Source organism: Hemiscyllium ocellatum, chromosome 31, assembly GCF_020745735.1.
Source record: "Hemiscyllium ocellatum isolate sHemOce1 chromosome 31, sHemOce1.pat.X.cur, whole genome shotgun sequence".
NCBI classification, from domain to species: domain Eukaryota; kingdom Metazoa; phylum Chordata; class Chondrichthyes; order Orectolobiformes; family Hemiscylliidae; genus Hemiscyllium; species Hemiscyllium ocellatum.
The window spans coordinates 38,265,255-38,288,966 of record NC_083431.1 but is presented as its reverse complement, the minus strand read 5'-3'; the positions used below and the strand labels follow the sequence as shown (position 1 = coordinate 38,288,966).

Here is a 23,712-nt window from a genome sequence, read left to right as displayed (position 1 = left end):
AAATTCTGTGGTTTGCTGCTCCATATAATCATGAGAGAAGACAGCTTGTTACTAATTGCATAATAAGCAGCTCAGAATAGGAACTTAAGAAAGGAAAGGAGCAGTAGGGGCAGGAAGACATGGGTGACAAGCCTGAGCAAAAGGAAGGAGGCAAGCTGATAAGTTCCTATTTGGTCAGGCAGTCAATAAAATATTATCCACATGACATACTTTAGTAACAGCCTCAATTCCCATTCACCAACAGTGTCACACTGTCCTTGTCCACTATCACTGAGCACCACAGTGCTTGTTTAGTCTCAAATAACCAGAAAATAGACTGTCATACAGCACATAAACAAACTTTTTGGTCCAGCTCATCTGTGCTGACAAGACATCCCAATCTGACCTAATCTCATTTGCCACCATTTGGCTCATACCCCTCTAAACCCTTCCTATTCATATACCCATCCAGATGTCTTTTAAATGTTGTAGTTGTACCTGCCTCCATCATTTCCTCTGGCAGCTCATTCCATGTACACACCACCCTCTACGTGATAGGTTACCCTTCAGGCCCTTTAAAAATCTTTTCCCTCTCACCTTAAACCTATGCTTTCTAATTTTGGATTCCTCCACCCAAGGAAAATGACCTTGGCTATTCACCCTATCCATGCTTATGATTTTACAAATCTCCACCTCCAAAAGTCCCAGGGAAAACTGCCCCAGCCTGTTCAGCCTGTTCCTTCTAACTCAAATCCTCCAGTCCCAGCAACATCCTTGTAAACCTTTTCTGCACCCTCTCAAGTATCAGAAAGATGTTGTGAAACTTGAAAGGATTCAGAAAAGATTTGCAAGAATGTTGCTAGGGTTGGAGGATTTGAGCTGTAGGCAGAGGTTGAATAGGTTGGGGCTGTTTTCCCTGGAGCATCAGACGCTGAGGGGTGGCCTTATAGAGGTTTATAAAATCATGAAGGGCATGGATAGGATAAACAGATAAAGTCTTTTCCCTGGGTAGTGGAGTCCAGAACAGGAGACTATAGGTTTAGGGTGAAAAGGGAAAGATATAAAAGAGACTTAAGGGCAACATTTTCACGCAGAGGGTGGTATGTGTATGGAATGAGCTGCCAGAGGAAGTGGTGGTGGCTGGTACAATTACAACATGTAAAAGGAATCTGGAATGGAAGGGTTTGGAGGGATATGGGCCTAGATTAGTGGGACTCGATTAGGTTGGGATATCTGGGTTAGCATGGACGAGTTGAATTGAAGGGTCTGTTTCCGTGCTGTACTTCTCTATGACTCTAAGTACAACAACATTCTTTTTATAGAAAGACAATGAGAATTGTATGCAGTATTCTAAAAGTGGCCTCATCAATGTCCTATACTACTGCAACATGACATCTCAACTCCTCTACTTAATGGTCAGACCAATGAAGGCAAGCATGCCAAATGCCTTTTTCACCACCCTGTCTACTTGTGAGTTCACTTTCAAGGAACTATGCAGCTACACCCCTATGTCTCTTTGTTCGGCAACACTCCCCAGGGATCTAATATTAACTCTATAAATCCTGGCCTGGTTTGCCTTTCCAAAATGAAGCACCTCACGTTTATCTAAATTATACTTCATTTGCCACTTCTTGGCCCATTCTACAGATCCCATTGTACTCTGAAATAATCTTCTTCACTGCCCACTACACCACTTATTTTATTGGCATCTGCAAACTTACCAACCCTGCTTCCTATATTCTTATCCAAATAATTTATATAAATTATAAAAAGCAGTGGACCCAGCACTGATCCTTGTGGCTCACTGCTGGTCACAGGTTTCCAGTCTGAAAAGCAACCCTCTACTACCATCCTCTATCTCCTACCCTTAAGCCAATTTTGCATCTCATTGGCTAGCTCCCCCTGGCTCCCATGTGGTCTAACCTTACTAACCAGTCTACTATTTGGAACCTCATCAAATGTTTTGCTGAATTCCATGCAGACATCTACCACTCTGTCTTTATTAATCTCCTTTGCTACATCTTCAAAAAACTTAATCAAGTTAGTGAGGCATAGTTTCCCTTAAACAAAGCCATGTTGACTATCCCTAATCAGTCCCTGCCTTTCCAAAGGCATGTAAATCCTGTCCCTCAGAATCCTCTGCAACAACTTACCCACCACTGACATAAGGCTCATTGGTTTATAGATTCCTGGTTTTTACTTGCAACCTTTGTTAAATAGTGGTATCACATCAGCCAACTTCCAATCTTCTGGCACCACACCCATTGTGTCGATGATACAAATATCTCAGCAAGGTGCCGAGCAATCTCTTCCCTAGCTTCCCACAAAGGTCTGGGAAATACCTGATCAGGTTCTATTCCAAATAAAATGTATATATTGCAATGTACTGTATATAAAATTCAACCAACCCTAGCAAATTCTGTTGGGGTTGTCATCTATATCTTTGCATGTCCTAGTACTCCTTAGATGTGCTGTGGCTACAACATGACTACTGACACATTTTTGATTTTATAACGGATAACACTGCAGGTGGCCTTCAAGGCCTAGCACTGCTTGAGTTCTAGTAGTCTAGGACCGGGAACATTATCCAGAAAATTACAGCTAGACCTTTTATCATTGTTTTCAGTAATATTTTCATTTAATATGTGAGAATACTAAGAAATGCAATTTTTGACAACATTTATATATTAACTTTATATATATTTCAAATATATGGAATATATAAGAGCTTTTGTCTGACAGCATTACATATTAGGAAATTGCAAATGCATTTCACATTTACTAGATTTGTCCACTGATGTAAATGCCAATATGCTAAAAAATCTTTGTGATAACTGTATCTGCTTCACTAAATCATTATCTCTAAGTAGTGTTCAATTCTCCTCAAACATATTGTCACATAGTACCACAGGCACACAGAAATTCTGTGGATACACTGCCATCATTACAAAATTTAAAATACTGTGGTAATACCAGCAGTGTTACAGCATCAAGATTAATGGAATTGCATTATTGAATTTGGTTTTACAATGTTGTAACAGATTTTAAAGAAAGAACCTACCAGCACTGTATGGAATTCCATAGCCACCTGCAATATAAATAATAACGTTTGTAATATAATTCAACAATAAAATCTAGTTTGTATTAAATTACATTCTGTACAGAGTCTGAAAACTAATGATATATGTGAAAGCATGGTCATAATATAGTGATATAACATTGTGTGATGGAAGAAATTGGAACATACCTATTGCTATTCCCTCAATTATCATATTCTCCAAACAACCATAGAAAGAAAGCATCAATTACTTCCAAACGTTATTAAACACTTCTGAGGAATTTGAACATGGATCCCTGACTCAGAGGTGGAGATACTGTCACTGTGCCACAAGATCCAACATTATTTTTAATCAATCTGTTACAGCATCTTTGGGGTGGGTGGGATTTGAATTATCTGACTCAGTTATCTGTGAAAGACCTTCTTTTTAAATTCCACCAGATGAGTTGAGAGGTTTTTTTTTAAGATTAGATTATTTACAATGTGGAAACAGGCCCTTTGGCCCAACAAGTCCACACCAACCCGCCAAAGCGCAACCCACCCATACATTTACCCCTTACCTAACACTACGGGCAATTTAGCATGGCTAATTCACCTGACCCGCACATCTTTGGACTGTGGGAGGAAACCACAGACACGGGGAGAATGTGCAAACTCCACACAGTCAGTCGCCCGAGGCGGGAATTGAACCCGGGTCTCTGGCACTGTGAGGCAGCAGTGCTAACCACTCTGCCACCGTGCCGCCCACAACAGGCCCTTCGGATTGTGGGAGGAAACCGGGGCACCCGGAGGAAACCCGCACAGACACAGGGAGAATGTGCAAACTCCACACCGACAGTTGCCCGAGGTGGGAATTGAACCTGGGTCCCTGGCACTATGAGGCAGCAGTGCTAACCACTGTGCCACCGTGCCACCCTTTTTGAACCAACATTCCCAGAGCTTTAGCTCCGGGGCCAGGTTACTAGTCTAGTGACATTACTACTTTGCCACCATCTCCCCAGACACCTCTGAACATTTTATAATCAATCTGTACATAGATGTTTTTTCAAAACTCTGGAGCATGTGACACTTGAACTTGGGTCTCTTGGCTCAGAGGTAAGGATACTACCACTGCACCACAAAAGCCCTCCAAACACTTCGAGAACCATACAAACAAACAGAAGAAATTAGTCAGCAACAAATTGATAGGTTAGTTACCTATTTAAAACTCATTGATATGCAATCGTTCCTGCTGCTTAATGAGTCTAAGGTTAAGATACCGTGTCAGCGGGACTATTAAGTTACAAAACAGTGCTGCACCTAGGTTGATGCCAATATCTTGCATTATTCTGGTGGGCATTCACTGTATATGCTGTAATACCTACAATACTGCATGTTATGACTTACCCTCGCACTACGAATGTGTGCCACAAATTCAATTTCAGAGCACTTGGGGTACACCCAAAAGAGTAGATATCAACATGCCCGATTTCTCATCTCTCATTTCTAAATAAAGGCAATGTGCTTTTCTGCTGAAATCGAGCCTCTCAATTCTGCTATACCTGCTCACTTTTATCTCTGCATAATCATTTGTATTACTAAGCATGATTTAACAAACTGTACATACCTGGTAGTTTAGGAGAGAGCACAGGATAACCAACAGGTACTCCTACTCCAAAGCCACCATAACCTATCAGAATGAATAAGAAAATTAAAGTAAAGGAATCAATTTTAATGTACAGTTAAATGTAGGCAAGCTCAGGGTGTGATGATATTAATCTTCTGATCTAAAAGAACAAATAAGTGTATGTATGAAAGAAGGCTGAGGTTCCTTTCTTTAGAGAAGGGAAAACTGAATGATGACAACAGTTTAAAATTTGTCTCGGCAGCTGTAGAATTGATACTTCCATGTGCGCAGGAGCCCAAAAATTAGACTACATCAATAAGACAGCAACTCATAAATCCAATAATGAATTCAGAAGAAAAAAATCTTTCTTACACAATAGTTAGAATGTGGATCTTGCTATAATATGGAGTATTTGAGGAAAGTAATATCGATGTAATTATTGACTGTCTCAAATACAAGAAGACAGAAAGCATTACAAGTATACACTGCTAGGATTAGATGCAGTCTGTAGGAGGAGGTTCATATGCAGCATAATTACCAGTGTGGGCCAACTGAATTGAGTGAATTGCTTCTGTACACACGTAAATTATGAGGCTTAGTTCTAGTGAACAAGTAATGCTTGGGGCCAGGTGAAATTAAATTACAATACGTACAAACGTATTGCTGAGGTCATTCAAACCTATTAACAAAGTAAGGAAAATTAATGACTTGCCTTTAACAAAGAAAGTGATTAGCTTGTGAAGAAAGTGAAAAATATTTTACAACATTGGATAAATGAGCAAAAGCTTTTCAAATGGCCCCTCCATCCTACTCTGCCGCTCAATATGATCATGGCTAACACCCTACCCAGAACCTTCAGAATCTTGGAAGTTTCAAGGCGACCAGCTCTTATTCTTCTAAACTTCAGAAAAGATCAGCTCCAATTTATTCAGTCTCTCATTAAAGGACTACCCATTCATTCAAGAAGTCAATCCTAATGCTCCCTTCCTGTATCACTTCCAAGATAAGTATCTGCTTCTTCAGAAATGGAGACCAAAACTGCGAGCCCGTATGCTCTCACCAAGGTTCTATATAATTTTCGCAAGGTTGCTTTATTCTAATTTTTGTGAGATTTACAGCAGAGAAAAGGCCCTTTGGCCCATCATGACAATGCTAGTCAAAAGCAGCCACATAAGTATTTTAGTCCCATTTTTCAGCACTTAGCCCATACCTTTATATGCCTTGGCATCACAACTGCACATCTAAATACTTTTAAATGCCATGGAAGGCTTCTGCCTTTAATTACCCTTACAGGCAGTAATTCCAAATTCCAATCACTGTCTGGGTGAAAAAATATTTTCTCATTTTCTCTACCTAAACCTTCTGCTCTGTACCTTTAAATTTATGCCCGTGGTCACTGATCCCTCCATCAAGGGGCAATGTTTTTTCCTATCGATACTACCTAAACCCCTCATAATTTTTACATATCTCAATGAAGTCCCCTCTCAATCTCCTCCAAAGGGAACAACTGCAGTCTGTCCAATCACTCTTCATAACTGAAACTCCCTAGACAAGGCAACACCTTAGTAAACCTTCTTTGCACCTTCTAGTGGAATCTTAACTTTCTTATAGTGTGGATTCTAGAACTGCACACAATACTGTAGATGTGGTCTAACCTCTATCTTATATAGTCCCAGTATAACCTTCTGGGTCTTAAACTCTATGCTTTGGCAAATAAAGGCAAGTATCCCATGTCTTAACCACTTTATCCACTTGTTCTGATACCTTAAATGACCGGTGGACCCACAGACCACTGTCCTTCTGATCCTCAATGCTTTCCAGGTGTCTACTGTCTGTCAAGTATTCCCTGCCTAGTTTGTCCTGCCCAAGTGCATTACTCACATTTATCCAGATTGCATTCCATTTGCCACCACTACGCCTAACTGACCAGCCCCATATCCCCTTGTAATCTAAGGCTATATGCCTCCATATTTAGCATCCCAGCAATTTTCTTTTATCATCTGCAAACTTACTGATCAACCCTCCAACATTTAAATCATTTATATAAATCACAAACAGTAAGGACCTGTGGAAGCCCATTGGACACAGACTTCCAAACAGAAAAACACCACTCAACCATCATCCTTAGCTTCCTGCCACTCAGCCAATTGTGGATTCAATTTGCTCAATTTCCTTAAACCATGGGCCAATTGCCATTTCCCTCCAAGTTGCGTACTAACTTTGTGTCTTTGTCCAATGATAGCTACGTCTTTTTGAATATCAACATGTCTTAGTTTCACACCTTTTCAAAATATTCTTTGTTCAATTCTTAATATGATAAACTTACACTGCCGTATACTAAATGAAATGGTGCTAGAGTATGAGAGAATTACAACTTTTTTGTTTGAATAAGGATACAAAGATAAACACAATAACTATTGACCAAGCAGTTTAACATCAATAGTGGGAAAACATTGACAAATAAGCTGAAGTAAAATTAAATCAGTTGGATAAGTATGGTTTAATTAAGCTGCAAATGTGTTGCTGGTCAAAGCACAGCAGGCCAGGCAGCATCTCAGGAATAGAGAATTCGACGTTTCGAGCATAAGCCCTTCATCAGGAATAAGAGAGAGAGAGCCAAGCAGGCTAAGATAAAAGGTAGGGAGGAGGGACTAGGGGGAGGGGCGATGGAGGTGGGATAGGTGGAAGGAGGTCAAGGTGAAGGTGATAGGCCGGAGTGGGGTGGGGGCGGAGAGGTCAGGAAGAGGATTGCAGGTTAGGAGGGCGGTGCTGAGTTGAGGGAACCGACTGAGACAAGGTGGGGGGAGGGGAAATGAGGAAACTGGAGAAATCTGAGTTCATACCTTGTGGTTGGAGGGTTCCCAGGTGGAAGATGAGGCGCTCCTCCTCCAGCCGTCGTGTTGTTATGTTCTGCCGGTGGAGGAGTCCAAGGACCTGCATGTCCTCGGTGGAGTGGGAGGGTGAGTTAAAGTGTTGAGCCACGGGGTGATTGGGTTGGTTGGTTCGGGCGGCCCGGAGGTGTTCTCTGAAGCGTTCCGCAAGTAAGCGGCCCGTCTCACCAATATAGAGGAGGCCACATCGGGTGCAGCGGATGCAATAGATGATGTGTGTGGAGGTACAGGTGAACTTGTGGCGGATATGGAAGGATCCCTTGGGGCCTTGGAGGGAAGTGAGTGTGGAGGTGTGGGCGCAAGTTTTACATTTCCTGCGGTTGCAGGGGAAGGTGCCGGGGGTGGAGGTTGGGTTGGTGGGGGGTGTGGATCTGACGAGGGAGTCACGAAGGGAGTGGTCCTTGCGGAACGCTGATAGGGGAGGGGAGGGAAATATATCCTTGGTGGTGGGGTCCGTTTGGAGGTGGCGGAAATGGCGGCGGATGATACGTTGTATGCGGAGGTTGGTGGGGTGGTAGGTGAGAACCAGTGGGGTTCTGTCTTGGTGGCGGTTGGAGGAGCGGGGCTCAAGGGCGGAGGAGCGGGAAGTGGAGGAGATGCGGTGGAGGGCATCGTCGATCATGTCTGGGGGGAATCTGCGGTCCTTGAAGAAGGAGGCCATCTGGGCTGTGCGGTGTCGGAATTGGTCCTCCTGGGAGCAGATGCGGCGGAGACGAAGGAATTGGGAATATGGGATGGCGTTTTTACAGGGGGCAGGGTGGGAGGAGGTGTAGTCCAGGTAGCTGTGGGAGTCAGTCGGTTTATAATAGATGTCTGTGTTGAGTCGGTCGCCCGAGATAGAAATGGAAAGGTCTAGGAAGGGGAGGGAGGAGTCTGAGACAGTCCAGGTGAATTTCAGGTCGGGATGGAAGGTGTTAGTAAAGTTGATGAACTGTTCAACCTCCTCGTGGGAGCACGAGGCAGCGCCGATACAGTCATCGATGTAGCGGAGGAAAAGGTGGGGGGTGGTGCCAGTGTAGTTGCGGAAGATGGGCTGTTCCACATATCCTACGAAGAGGCAGGCATAGCTGGGGCCCATGCGGGTGCCCATGGCAACTCCTTTAGTTTGGAGGAATGGGAGGATTGAAAAGAGAAGTTATTCAGGGTGAGGACCAGTTCAGTCAGTCGAAGGAGGGTGTCAGTGGAAGGGTACTGGTTGGTGCGGCGGGAAAGGAAGAAGCGGAGGGCTTTGAGTGATGGGGGATGGAGGTGTACAGGGACTGGATGTCCATAGTGAAAATAAAGCGTTGGGGACCGGGGTACATCCAGTCCCTGTACACCTCCATCCCCCATCACGAAGGACTCAAAGCCCTCCACTTCTTCCTTTCCCGCCGCACCAACCAGTACCCTTCCACTGACACCCTCCTTCGACTGACTGAACTGGTCCTCACCCTGAATAACTTCTCTTTTCAATCCTCCCACTTCCTCCAAACTAAAGGAGTTGCCATGGGCACCCGCATGGGCCCCAGCTATGCCTGCCTCTTCGTAGGATATGTGGAACAGTCCATCTTCCGCAACTACACTGGCACCACCCCCCACCTTTTCCTCCGCTACATCGATGACTGTATCGGCGCTGCCTCGTGCTCCCACGAGGAGGTTGAACAGTTCATCAACTTTATTGGTGAGACAGGCCGCTTACTTGCGGAACGCTTCAGAGAACACCTCCGGTCCGCCCGAACCAACCAACCCAATCACCCCGTGGCTCAACACTTTAACTCCCCCTCCCACTCCACCGAGGACATGCAGGTCCTTGGACTCCTCCACCGGCAGAACATAACAACACGACGGCTGGAGGAGGAGCGCCTCATCTTCCGCCTGGGAACCCTCCAACCACAAGGTATGAATTCAGATTTCTCCAGTTTCCTCATTTCCCCTCCCCCCACCTTGTCTCAGTCGGTTCCCTCAACTCAGCACCGCCCTCCTAACCTGAATCCTCTTCCTGACCTCTCCGCCCCCACCCCACTCCGGCCTATCACCCTCACCTTGACCTCCTTCCACCTATCCCACCTCCATCGCCCCTCCCCCTAGTCCCTCCTCCCTACCTTTTATCTTAGCCTGCTTGGCTCTCTCTCTCTTATTCCTGATGAAGGGCTTATGCTCGAAACGTCGAATTCTCTATTCCTGAGATGCTGCCTGGCCTGCTGTGCTTTGACCAGCAACACATTTGCAGCTGTGATCTCCAGCATCTGCAGACCTCATTTTTTACTATGGTTTAATTAAGCTTAGTCAACACAGTTTTGGTAAGGAAAAAGTGAGGACTGCAAATGCTGGAGATCAGAGTCAAGAGTGTGATGCTGGAAAGCACAGCTAGTCAGGCAGCATTGGAGGAGCAGGAGAATCGACGTTTCGAGCATAAGGTCTTCTTTCCTGATGAAGGGCTTATGCCTGAAACACCAATTCTTCTGCTCCTTGGATGTTGCCTGATCTGCTATGCTTTTCCAGCACCACATTCTCGACATGGTTTTATTAAGGTCAAATCGTATTTAACTAACTTGATTGAGTTTATTAATGAAGTAACAGATACTTGATTATGTTACTCAATTTATGTAGTGTATAAGGACTTCTGAAAATCATTGATAATTTTCTGTATAATGGACTTCCTGTTTACAGTAATTTTATCTTCTGAATGATTCTACATTTATACAACAATGTATTTAATAGATAATAGAATATATTCTGACTTGCTTAGGCTAAGGATCTATTTTAGTTGCTTATTTCTGTTAATTCTACATTACAAGTGTCAATATTAGATTAGGTATCGATATAAATAGATAGCAAGTAATCTATCTTTACCTGCTGGGTATCCATACTGGCCACCAACACCTGCAATAACAGCCAGAATGCCAAATTACAAAATGCAATAGGAGATCAATCTAAATATTACATAGTAATTATCAAGTGTAAGAAGGACTCCACCAAATAGATTGAAAATAATTTGTTTACTGTTTTCTACACAATGTTTTTGATGTTTCACACTGGCAAATTGCTAATTGTCTCACCTTACAAAGATCATTCAGTTTCTCCAATTCAAGAATGCACTCAGATACGTATTAGACATCTTGAGAATTCAGGAATAACAAGGGCTGAATCTTAATATTTTGGCAACTTGTCAATTTAGTTGAGTTCCATGAAGGATTTCTCTACCAGAGGCCCAGGGAGATTCCTTGCCATATTGTCCCAAAAATATCTCATTAACGACTTTGAGGTACCTCTCTCAACTGAAACTAACTTGATTCTATCATTTCACAATATCCAGAATGACATGCCACTGTTCAGAAATGCCATAGCAGACCAGCATCCCTGGAGCTGTGCCACCTTTAAAAGGCTATTGCATATCCTGAGAAACATTATTGGTCCAGAGATGCTTTCACACTTTGTGGTGTTGCCTCAGACATGACAGGAGAAATTCCTCCTTATCTCAGTCTTAAATTAGCACCCCTTTATTCTGAGACTATGCTCTTTGTTCTAAACTCTCTAAACATTCTCTCAACATTTAACCTGTCAAGCCCCTTAAGAATCTTATGATTCAGTAAGTTCACAAGTATGTAAGAAATAGGAACAGAATTAGGCCATTCAGCCCATCGAGTCTGCTCTACCATTAGATCATGGCTGATCTGCTCCTCATCCTCATTTTCCTGCCTTCTCCCCTTAACCCTTCGACCCATTACCAATTAAAAATCTCACTTCTCAAAGAACAAAGAACATCAAAAATTACATCATAGGAACCAGGCCTTCGGCCTGCACTGATCCAATCCCCTATCTAAACCTGTTGCCTATTTTCTAAAGAGCTGCTCCCTGCCCATTCATGTATCTGTCTAGATACATCTTAAATGATGCCATGTTGCCCACCTCTGCTGGCAACGCATTCCACATCCCTCTGTGTAAAGAACTTTTCATGCATATCTCCCTTAAACTTTTCCCTCTCACCTTGAACTCGTGACCCCTAGTAATTGAGTCCCGGACTCTGGGAAAAACACTTCTTGCTATCTACCTTGTCTATACCTCTCATGATTTTGTATACCTCAATCAGATACCCCCTCAACCTCCGTCCTTCTAATGAAATTAATCCCAATCTAGTCAACCTCTCTCCATAGCTAGCACTCTCTATACCAGGAAACATCTGGTCAACCTCCTCTGCACACTCTTCAAAACATCCTTGAATCCCATGTGATCTAACTTTACTAATTAGTCTACCATGTAGAACCTTATCAAAGATTTTAATAAAGTCCAAGTAAATAACATGTCCTATTCTGCCCTCAATTCTTTTTGGTTTCTTTCTCAAAAAACTCAATCAAGTTTGCAAGACATGATTTCCCTCAAACGAAACATGCTGACTATCTCTAATTCTTCCTTGCCTCTCCAAATGCATATCAATCCTATCTTTCAGAATCACTTTCAACAACTTACTGACTTCCAAAGTCAAAATCTTAAGACTATAGTTTTGTTAAATCCCCTCTTAAAGGCACAACACTAGCTACTCGCCAGTATTTGGCACCTCATCCGTATTTATAGATGCGAATACTTCTGCACGAGGTCCTGCAACTTCCTCCTTAACTTCCCACAAATTCCTGGGATACTCTAAATCAGTCCCCAGAGATTTATACACTTTTATATTTTTTAAGAGCTCCAGCACTTCCTCTTCTATAAAGTGAACTGTTTTGAAAACATCAATATTTATTTCCCTGAATTCTCCAGCCTCCTTTATTTTCCTCCACAGTAACAACAGATGTTAAATATTAATTTTATATCTCCCCCAGCTCCTGAGGTTCAACACAAAGATAACCCCATTGATCTTTAAGGGCCCTCATTCTCTCTGTAGTTGCTCTCTTTCTCTTAATGTACTAATAGAATCTCTTTGGATTATCCTTAGTCTTGGCAAATAAGATTATTTTATAACTTCTCTTTGCCGTCCTGATCTCCCTCTTAAGAACGCTGCTTTACCCTTTACAGAGGAACCTCGATTATCTGAATATCAATTATCCGAATTTTGGATTATCCGAAAAAAATCTCAAGGTCCTGATAGAAACATTACATCAAAGACGTGTTTCCAACAAATATCGTGTCTTTTGTTTACAATTATTAAAACTGAACTCAGCTTACTGAAATGCTGCAGAGAACAATCTTGGACATTGATGGGAGCCCAAGCACCATCTCCAAATGATTGACCTCCTGCCCTCTCTCTCTGCCCCACACTTTCCCTGGAGTTCTACACAGAGATGTACCCTAAGACCCACCCTTCCCCAGATAATTTCTCCAACATCGTCCTGTACAGGGCAAAGATGGAACCTGTGAAAAAGTTGCAGTAAAACGTTGTGTGTGTGGTTGTGTGCGTGCGTATTATTTGGAGACTTGCCCCCAAAGGCAGCAGCAGTCTTACTGTTGGTGTCCGGTCCGGCTGCCTCAGAGTGGGGGAGTTGGGGATGGATGGATGGGGGGGTAAACAAGACAGCCAGATTGGACGTAGGGGCGTGGACGGGGACTGGATGGTGGGTGGGACGGACAGGATTGGCAGGCAAGCGGGGGCGACAGGGGTGCGGGCGCTCACCAGTGGTGTGCTGCTGCCTCATCTCCTGAACAAGAAGCGGACTTAACAGAAAACTCCAAGCCCCAGACGAAAGGCATTAAATCAATTAACTGAATAATCAATTATCCAAACAAAATAGTGCCTGCTCATCTTGTTTGAAGAATCGAGGTTTATCTGTATACCGTTCAAGCGATTCATTTGAACCCAGTTGTTTATATCTATAATTTTTTTATTCTTAACTAGAACCTCAATATCTTTATCCATCTATTGTTCTCTAATACTACCAACATTACCTTTCACTCTAACAAGAACATAATGATTCTGAACTCGTGTCATCAAACTTTTGAAAGCCTCCCAGTTATCAGACATTCCTTTACCTGTGAACAGTCTATTCCAATTAATTTTTGAAAGCTCTTGTTTCATACTATTAAATTGAGTGTATTCCAATTAAAAACTTTAATTTATATGGAAGGTTTATGCTTTTCCATGAACGAGCTTAAAACAGAATTATGATCACTAGACCCGAAGTTAAATAAGTAAAACCTGTAAGTGGCTTGTGGGTCTGACTTGTCATATAGATCTCAAAATGGAGCTCAAGTATGACAGTATGTTCAAATATTGCTGAAGTTTTTCTTTAAATTGTTCTTTCCCCTTTGGGAAGGCATTAAGATAATATAAGTCAGGAGGTAAATTCACTCAAGCAGCTTTGTTCCTAGTGGTGCTGCACAGATTATTTTGATTCCCTGGGAAGTGAGAGCAGGGTGATTGCAGGCAGTGCTGCAGACTGTTACCAATGAGAGATGTAGTCTTCTATAATGATGGTGTTGACAAATGTGCTGCAGCCCATGCAACAGCATTGCTTGCTCTGATGGAATTGACAAGTCTGCATAGTATTGCCAGAAGAAGCACTGTGAACAGATTTCTCCCCATAAGTATTCATATTTAGCACTTAAATTAGGGTGTTTCAACTCCCATTAACTTTTTTTATTTACCCAAGCTGCTGAAAGTGAAAATTAAAAATCACTTGAGAGTGAAACTTTTCCAGAAGTCTCATTCTACTTTTCTCCAGTGTCAGATTTGGCCATAACTCAACACACATTTAATGTACAACTAAAAATGTATACAAAAAAAAAGGATACTTCATACCAATATTACAGGTATAGCAAATGCACCTTTTAACATATGACAGTTCAAATGGTGACAGGTATGTTTTTGCCTTTATATTGATTGTCATACCTTATACAGGTATACGTCAAACAGATCTTAAAATATTCTAAAATATTACCAATAGAGGGAATATTCAACACAAATGTTAAAACTTTCCCTACCTGGTTTAGCTTTCAAACCAGTCCCAGTTGGTACACCAGGAAGCACACCCAGTCCATGAGTTCTTGCACCTTGAAATACAACATAAAATACTTAACAGAAATAAACTTCTTTGCTTTTAATAAATACAAAAAAAAACACATCGCACTTTGCCTTATAAATTTAACCATTTTACATTATATTTAATACAATTTAATAAAGACGTTTTAAATTTAATCCTGACTATAAGATATGAATACAACAGTGACAGCCCTAAAATCTGAGTACTACAGTTAAATTTAAGGTCATATCTGATCCAAACTATTTTAAGCGGGGCCATTATAAAGGCATCCCAGATAGGAGCCTAAGTAAATTGTGTAAATTCAAAGCTCAAGACACATGAGCTGCCAATTGCCATTTCAAGGTACAATTCAGCAAGGAACATGTTCATCTATTTATACAAGCAGTAAGCAGCATAATTGGGATTTTGTCAAGGAACCAAGAGAAAGAAAACAGAATAAAGTGATGGAGTCAATTTAGTGCAAAAGGAAGTAGTACAGTAAAATCTGGGAGAGGAATAACAACTGGAAAGAAATGAAAAATACTCAGCCATTATGATGTCAAACTACAGCAATATATGATAAATAAAATCTCAGGATTAAACTTGGCTTGATCAAAAATGTAATAATTGCAAGTTGTTATCATGGTGGTCAGTCATGGAAAATATTGTCAAGAAGCTTGCAATGTACTTTTACCAAAATAACATAAAAAAAACTAAATAAGACAAACTGGAAGGATCTTATCATGAAGTAAAAATAAAAATTAAACCCTTTTCCTCATCAATATATTTTACAGACAGCTAACTTCAGTGAAATATTGCTTCTGACATCACCTTTTAATTTCTTGCTTGACTGATTAGGTTACAAGTGTTTCCTTTTGGCAAATTCTTGCGCATACAGCAGATGTGGTTCTCTCCATTAATGTGTCTACCCAAAAAAACCACGTAGACAAGATAAATCACTAAACTCTTTTAAAAAAAAGCTCAGGAAGTTGTCTAGTCCTGTCCAAAATGGACTGCTGAAACAGCTGAAGACTTCTTTTTAATTCTGATGCACTGAAGACTGCTAAAACTAAACTGTTATTCTGAGGATATGGATCTTTCCCCCCGTGAACTACAACTAGTGGTGGGCTTCTCCTTTTCTGGGAGATAAGAGCTCATGAGCTAAGGTAAGGGAGATTTTTTAAAATTACTTACCGGTAGTGGTCAGCGGTGTTTTTCCTCCACAGAAGGAGCAGGAGGAGTGGCAGAAGTGACGCGGACCAGAGGGGCTGCCAGGAAGGAAAGTAAGTGATGCCGGTTTACTACCGGTGCCTAAAGATAGCGAAGCGAGGAACAGGGAGCGGGCGCAGCTTAACTCGTGGCTGCGCAGCTGGTGTAGGAGGGAGGGTTTCAGATATGTAGATAATTGGGATGCCTTTGGGGAAAGGTGGGAACTGTACATGAAGGACAGGTTGCACCTGAACTGGAAGGGGACCAATGTTCTGGGTGGAAGGTTTGCTCAAGTGGTTCAGGAGGGGGATCCTGAGCTATATACCGATGGTGAAAGTTGATGGAGATGAGGCAATAGCAAGAGGTAGCGCAGCCAGTGGGAAGGAATTTCCTGGGAAAGAACCAAGGGACTGGTTAAAGTGTGTTTGCTTTAATGCAAGGAGTATCAGGAATAAAAGTGATGAGCTTAGAGCATGGATCAGTACTTGGTGCTATGATGTTGTGGCCATAACAGGGACGTGGGTTTCTCAGGGGCAGGAATGGCTGCTGGATGTTCCAGGGTTTAGAACATTTAAAAATAGGGAGGGGGGAAGAAAAGAGGAGGGGGTGTAGCACTGCTAATCAGAGAGGGTATCACAGCTACAGAAGTTACCATTGTCGAGGACGGGCTGCCTACTGGGTCAGTATGGGTGGAAATTAGGAACGGTAAAGGAGCAGTCACCTCATTAGGGATTTACTACAGACCCCCCAATAGCAGCAGGGAGATTGAAGAAAGCATAGGTCAGCAGATTTTGGAAAGGTGTGAATGTAGTAGGGTTGTTGTAATGGGTGACTTTAACTTTCCCAATATTGATTGGAACCTCCTTCGAGCAGATGGTTTGGAAGGAGCTGTTTTTGTAAGGTCTGTTCAGGAGGGTTTCCTAACTCAGTACGTTGACAGGCCAATGAGGGGAGAGGCCATTTTGGATTTGGTGCTTGGCAATGAGCCTGGGCAGATGTCAGATCTTGCAGTGGGAGAGCATTTTGGTGATAGTGACCACAACTGCCTCACATTCTATGTAGCTATGGAGAAGGAGAGAAGCAGGCACAATGGGAGGATATTTAATTGGGGAAAATGAAACTATGATGCTATCAGATGTGAATTGGGAAGCATGGACTGTGAGCAATTGTTCCATGGAAAGGGTACTAGAGACATGTGGAGACTGTTTAAGGAACAATTGTTGTGAGTGATGCATAAATGTGTTCCTCTGAGACAGGCAAGAAGAGATAAGATATAGGAACCTTGGATGATGAGAGCGGAGGAGCTTCTCATCAAAAGAAAGAAGGCAGCTTATGTAAGGTGGAGGAAGCAAGGGTCTTGCTCGGCTCTACAGGATTACATGCAGGCAAGGAAGGAGCTCAAAAATAGTCTGAGGAGAGCCAGGAGAGGGGCATGAAAAAGGCTTGGCAGGAAGGATTAGGGAGAATCCAAAGGCATTTTACACGTTTGTGAGAAATAAGAGAATGATCAAAGAAAGAGTAGGGCCGATCAGGAATAGTATTGGGAACTTGTGTATAGAGTCTGAGGACATAGGGGAAACTCTAAATGAGTTTTTTGCTTCTGTCTTTACTAAAGAAAAGGATCTTGTAGTGAAGGAAACAATTGACGAGCAGGTAAGCATGCTGGAACAGATAGAGATTGAGGAAGCTGATGTGCTGAAAATTTTGACAAACATTAAGATTGACAAGTCGCCAGGGCCAGACCAGATTTGTCCTTGGCTGCTTTGAGAAGCGAGAAATGTGATTGCTTCACCGCTTGCGAAGACCTTTGCATCCTCGCTGTCCACTGGAGTCATACCTGAGGACTGGAGGGCAGCAAATGTAATTCCTCTCTTCAAGAAAGGAAATAGGGAAATCCCCAGCAATTACAGACCAGTCAGTCTCACGTCTGTCGGCTGCAAGGTGTTAGAAAGGATTCTGAGGGATAGGATTTATGACCATCTGGAAGAGCATGGCGTGATTAAATGCAGTCAGCATGGCTTTGTGAGGGGCAGGTCATGCCTCACAAATCTTATTGAGTTGTTTGAGGATGTTACTAGACAAGTTGATGAGGGTCCAGCGGTGGATGTGGTGTATATGGACTTCAGCAAGGCATTTGATAAGGTTCCCCATGGTAGGCTCGTTCAGAAAGTCAGGAGGAATGGGATACAGGGAAAGTTAGCTGTCTGGATACAGAATTGGCTGGTCGACAGAAGACAGTGAGTGGTAGTGGAAGGAAAGTATTCTGCCTGGAAGTCAGTGGTGAGTGGTGTTCCACAGGGCTCTGTTCTTGGGCCCCTACTCTTTGTAATTTTTATTAATGACTTGGATGAGGGGATTGGAGGATGGGTTAGCAAGTTTGCAGACGACACAAAGGTTGGAGGTGTCGTTGACAGTATAGAGGACTGTTGTAGGCTGCAACATGACATTGACATGATGCAGAGATGGACTGAGAGGTGGCAGATGGAGTTCAACCTGGATAAATGTGAAGTGATGCATTTTAGAAGGTCGAACTTGAAAGTTGAGTACAAGATTAAAGACAGGATTCTTTGCAGTGTGAAGGAACAGCGGGATCTTGCTGTGCAGATACATATATCCCTTAAAATTGCCACCCAAGTGGACAGGGCTGTTAAGAAAGCATATGGTGTTTTGGCTTTCATTAACAGGGGGATTGAGTTTAAGAGTCGTGAGATCTTGTTGCAGCTCTATAAAACTTTGGTTAAACTGCACTTGGAATACTGTGTCCAGTTCTGGTCGCCCTATGATAGGAAAGATGTGGATGCTTTGGAGAGGGTTCAGAGGAGGTTTACCAGGATGCTGTCTGGAATGGAGGGCTTATTTTACGAAGAGAGGTTCACTGAGCTCGGACGTTTTTCACTGGAAAAAAGAAGGAAGAGAGGAGACCTAATTGAGGTGTACAAAATAATGAGAGGCATAGATAGAGTTGATAGTCAGAGACTTTTTCCCAGGGCAGAAATTGTTAACCCGAGGGGTCATAGTTTTAAGCTGTTTGGCGGAAAGTATAGAGGGGTTGTCAGAGGCAGGTTCTTTCCGCAGAGAGTTGTGGGAGCATGGAATGCGTTGCCAGCAACAGTTGTGGAAGTGATGTCATTGGGGATATTTAGGAAACTGCTGGACATACATATGGTCACAGAAATTTGAGGGCTTGTACATTAGGTTTACCTTACATGAGGATTAATGGTCGGCACAACATCGTGGGCTGAAGGGCATGTTCTGTGCTGTACTGTTCTATGTTCTAACTTGGTTAAGATAACTGCACAGAGGCCAATACCCCAACACCAAGTCACCCTTTACTTACTTGTGCGCAGTACATTGGCTGTTGCCAACCAACTCAGAGTTAGTTGCCTGAACTGAGGAGATTCTAAATCCCCTGTCAGCCAGGCCTTCCTGATTGACTCAGGTTAACAAACCCAATCAAGAGCCTCACAGTCAACAAGGTCTACCTGGTTCCAATCACTACATTCGTAAACATTTATCTCACCAGCTAGCTTGGCTTGTCATTTAGCCCAAATGACTTGATATTTTTAGAAATGCTGTTTACACCCACTACAAAAAAACAAGTTTATGAACCTGAGAAAAAAGTCACATATCATAGAACTGAAAAATAAAAATCCATTTACTTCTACTTTAGAAGCTAAGTTTCCAAAGAACAGTAGTATAGTATACACCTTCACTACAATTCACCATACAACTCTTTTTCATCCTTTTCAATTTGGAGTGTCAGCATGAATTTAGGAAACATTTAAGAGGAAGAATGTCTCTATGCCGTTTTGACAAATACAAGGAGGAATTAACAAATCAAACATGAAAAATCATTTTATAAATACATATCACAAAAACTGCAGTTTGAAAAGCTCCTTGCATGTAATGCAGGATTACTTAGCAGTTATTATGTAATGTTGAGTATAACTGGTATCTTACGTTATGACATAAGATGGTTTTATATTCCACCTCAATTTTGCATCACCTTTATACCATTTATACTCATGATTGTTTCATTTTGCCAATTTCTTAAAGCTTTTGTTATTCATCCTATTAAAAATCAATGTAACGAACCATAAGTGCAGTGACAGATTAGTGTTAGAAAACAGCTCATTCAACATTTAATTTTTGACTCAAAGAAAACTAATTTTATCTACTTCCAAAGATACATTTGAAGAAGTTAACCCAAGAAGTGTCAGTGCCATTTCAGTGCTCACAATAAAATGAGAGGTAAAATAAGGGATTCAGGAGACCATCCAACCTATAAGATTACAGTACAAAAATCATAGGTTGCAATTACTATACACACGTATACCAAGACAATATTGGCTCATACCTGGATATAACCCTGGCACAACTGCACCTGGAACTCCAACACCTGGAACTCCCGCACCTGGAACTCCCGCACCTGGAACTCCCGCACCTGGAAAATATAAAATACATAAAAGGTGAAAAATGATGTTTTCCTGAATTTTGAATACTCTTCAAATGTGTTGTGCTTCCCAAATAAAGGTCCATCTTTCCTGGAATTCCTCTTCCACAATACCAAAAGACTCTTTTCAAGTCATACATTTATTGGTAGTGTGGTAGTGACAAAAGAAAGTTATCGCTCTGTTGTTCTTTATCATTCTGTGGCACATTTGACTCGGTTGACCACACTAACTTCCTTCAAAGCCTCGCCACCTTGTTCAGCTGGAGAACACTTCATTATCCTGATTCCGTTCTTACCGGTGAATCACCTATAATGGTTTCCCTTTCCACCTCTTCACACTAATCTTTGATTTCCCTGAAAGACCTACCCTTATTCTTCTCCTATTTGTCATCCCCATGATTCTGCCTTGGCAACATAATCCAAAAACTGAGTCATTAGTCTGAGTTTGCACATGTATGCTGACAGTGCTCAGAATTCTTATCACCATCTCTATCAATTGCACTGCCACTTCAAAATCGTCACAAGGCGTCCAATATTGGATGGACTGAAATGTCCTCCTACCACAATTGTCAGCCTGAAACCCACCAACTTCATCCCTGCTATGTAGCAACTGTTTGAAGCTGAATTAGACTGTTTTAAAGTTCAAAGTTCAAAGCTACATTTAAGCTCACGCCGAGCTTCCTAGCATACAGTCATGCTAGTTACCTCTCACACAAACTAGAATCTAACTCTGTCTCCTCCTTAGCTCTTGCGTTGCTAAATTACTTATTCATGTCTTCACTATTCTGAGTCTTGACTAGTTAACACTCTTCTGGCTCGTCTCCCTCAGATCATAATACATAGAATTTACTTAATCACAACTTCTTATGCCTACATTCTAACTTGTGCCAAGTCCTTTCATCCATCACTGCCCTTTTCACAAATTTAAACTCACTCCTGGTTAAGCAATGCCTCAATTTTAAAGTCCCTATTCTTCTTTTCAAATGCCTCCATGGCTTTGCAATCTTTCTAACTCTGTAATCTCCTTTAGTTATAAAACTCTGAAATATTTGAGTTTCTCAAATTATGTACTCTTGAACATCTTCAGTTTAATGTGCCCGTGCCTTTGGTTAAGGTGCTGAGTTCTGGAATTACTCTGATAAGCCACCTTACACTTTTCCTTACCTTCTTCCTGTGAAAGGGTTAGGGTTACGCTTAAAACCTATCCCTTTCACCAAACATTTAGTCACCTTTCCTACCAACCCCTTTTATGATTTGGGATAAAGATCCAATGAAGCACTTCACTAAGTCAGGTGCTATATGAATATAGTATGATGTTGCTTCTGTTGTCTGCAACTAGTCTGTCACCTGGAGCTAAAATAGAAATGTATTTTCTCCTGTCAGTATGGCATTGCAATGCTTAATTGCAAATCCTTATGAACGGCAACTGAGCAGAAACATGGAAGAAGTAAAACAGTCTAGCCTTTGTTCGACATATTGTTAGAATATGATTGGCATTGAAAGATATTGCTATGCAAACAGGCTAATTAGACTTCAGTATCAGCAAAATATATCTTAATTTCATCTTTATTGAACAAGAATTGGTGCTGGATCCATTTTTGTTTGTCATTTAGATAAATGATTTACATGAGAATATAGAAACAAGGTTATAAGTGTTTGCAATGACACTAAGATTGGTGCTATAGTAAAGAAGATTATCTAAGGTTACAAAGAGATTTTGATTAATTGGGTCAATGGGCTGAAGAATGGAGTTTAATTTGGATAAATGCAAAGCATTGCATTTTGGTAAAACAAACAAAGACAAGACCTGTAGAATTAAAAGTAGGGCATTGGGCAGTGTTGAAGAACAGAGAGACCTAGGGGTTCTGGGACATAATTATTTGAAATTTGCATCACAAAAAGAAAGGGTGGTGAAGAAGGCATTTAGTATGCTTGCCTTCATTGTTTAGATCTTTTGAGTATAGAAATTTGGGATGTTTAGAACATAGAACAGTATAACACATTACAGGCCCTGTGGCCCTCAATGATGTGCCAGCCTTTTATCCTACTTTAAAATCAGTTTAACCCACATACCCTTCATTGTACTAACTTCCATGTGCCTATCCAAGAGTCAAGTAAATGTCCCTAATGTATGTTGAGATTGTGCAGAGTGTTGGTGAGGCCTCTTCTGGAGTACTGTGTCCAGTTCTGGTCTCCCTGTTTTTGAAAGGATGTTATTAAACTGGAGAGGTTTCAGAAAGGATTTACGAGGATAGTGCCAGGAATGGACAATTTGAGTTACAAGCAGAGGCTGGATAGCTGGGACTTTTTCACTGGAGCGTAGGAAGTTGAGAGGTAACCTTATAGAGGTTTATAAAATCATGAGGGGATATCGATAAGGTGAATGGATGGTGTCTTTTCTCTAGGATGGGGTATTTCAAGATAAGGGGAAATTTTATTAAGGTGAAAGGAGAAAGATCCAAAGAAGACATTACAGGCTTTTATTTTCTACCGAGTGTGGTTCCTGTGTGGATGGGGCTATAGTTACAATGTTTAAAAGATATTTAGATAAGAACATGAATGAGAAATGTTTGGAGGGATATGGGCCAAGCACAGGTGGGTGGGACTAACTTAGTTTGGAGTTATGGTTTGCCTGGACTGTTTGGACTGAAGGGTTTGTTTCCACGATGTAACACACTATGACTCCATAACAAACTCGATAGAAAATGTGGAATGTAAAGCGGAACAGACTTCTACTCTGAGAAATCTGTCAAAGTTCAAACAAGAAAAATGAGAAGAAAACAAAAGTCTCCCTGTAAAGCAGAGGACTCTTACCTAAAATTCCAGCTCCAGGTCCAGCCTTGTAAGGGTATGCTGCCCCTGGAATGGAACCAGGTAATCCTGGAATAAAAAAAATTTAGTTTAATACCAAGTACTTTTTACATAACAAATAGAATTGCTTGTGTATTAAGCCTTGAATTGCCAACCCAAGATAAACTGCATCCATTGGACACAACTGCTTTTTTATCTTCTGCATCAACTTGCAAATAGCACTGGTGATAGTTTTCTTTCTTTCTTTCTCACCACCTGTGTTAAAGTGGAGCTGCATATGCCATCTGAGGAGGCACTAGGTCTGATGATAAGAACACTCTGGGCAAACGTATGGGTTTTAAGGCCTTAAGTGAGTAGTTGAAGGTATGTTCATCGGTTGGTGGAGAGGTTAAAATTGGGAATGGACAAGAAGTATGAATTGAGGATTACTGAGATGTGGAAGACTTAAAGGGCTGGAAGGGATTACAGAGATAGGGAGGAATGGGAAAGATTAAACACATTTTTTAATTGTGTAATATCATAATCAGTGGTTTTAGAAAGAGGGAAGATTTGATGACTTGATGCAAGTTAGAATGTAGGCAAGAGAGTTTTAGATAATCACAAGTTTGAGTTGGGATAAAAGGGGTTAGTGAGGATTTTTGCAGCACCTCAGCTGTCGCAGAAGAATCGGTTAGCTTGGTAAGAATATAGTGCTTAATGCTACCAATAAAGCAGCTTCAGGACCTATAGCGGTCAAAGCAATGTCGAATACAATATGGTTATAAGGAATCTGGTTC

The 23,712-nt window shown here is 41.7% G+C and overlaps 1 protein-coding gene across 7 annotated transcripts in view; it reads right to left on the bottom strand.

Moving 5' to 3' along the window:
* elna (elastin a) overlaps positions 1 to 23,712 on the bottom strand; it is a 271,733-nt gene that overhangs the window by 183,321 nt on the left and 64,700 nt on the right. For all 7 annotated transcript variants that reach the window (XM_060848380.1, XM_060848374.1, XM_060848377.1 and 4 more), the window contains exons 4-9: positions 22,940 to 23,005; positions 20,030 to 20,116; positions 14,426 to 14,494; positions 10,367 to 10,396; positions 4,644 to 4,706; positions 3,041 to 3,067 (exon numbers count right to left, since the gene is read on the bottom strand). In XM_060848380.1, coding sequence (XP_060704363.1) covers positions 3,041 to 3,067; positions 4,644 to 4,706; positions 10,367 to 10,396; positions 14,426 to 14,494; positions 20,030 to 20,116; positions 22,940 to 23,005 — 342 coding nt within the window. The remainder of the gene's footprint in view (positions 1 to 3,040; positions 3,068 to 4,643; positions 4,707 to 10,366; positions 10,397 to 14,425; positions 14,495 to 20,029; positions 20,117 to 22,939; positions 23,006 to 23,712) is intronic.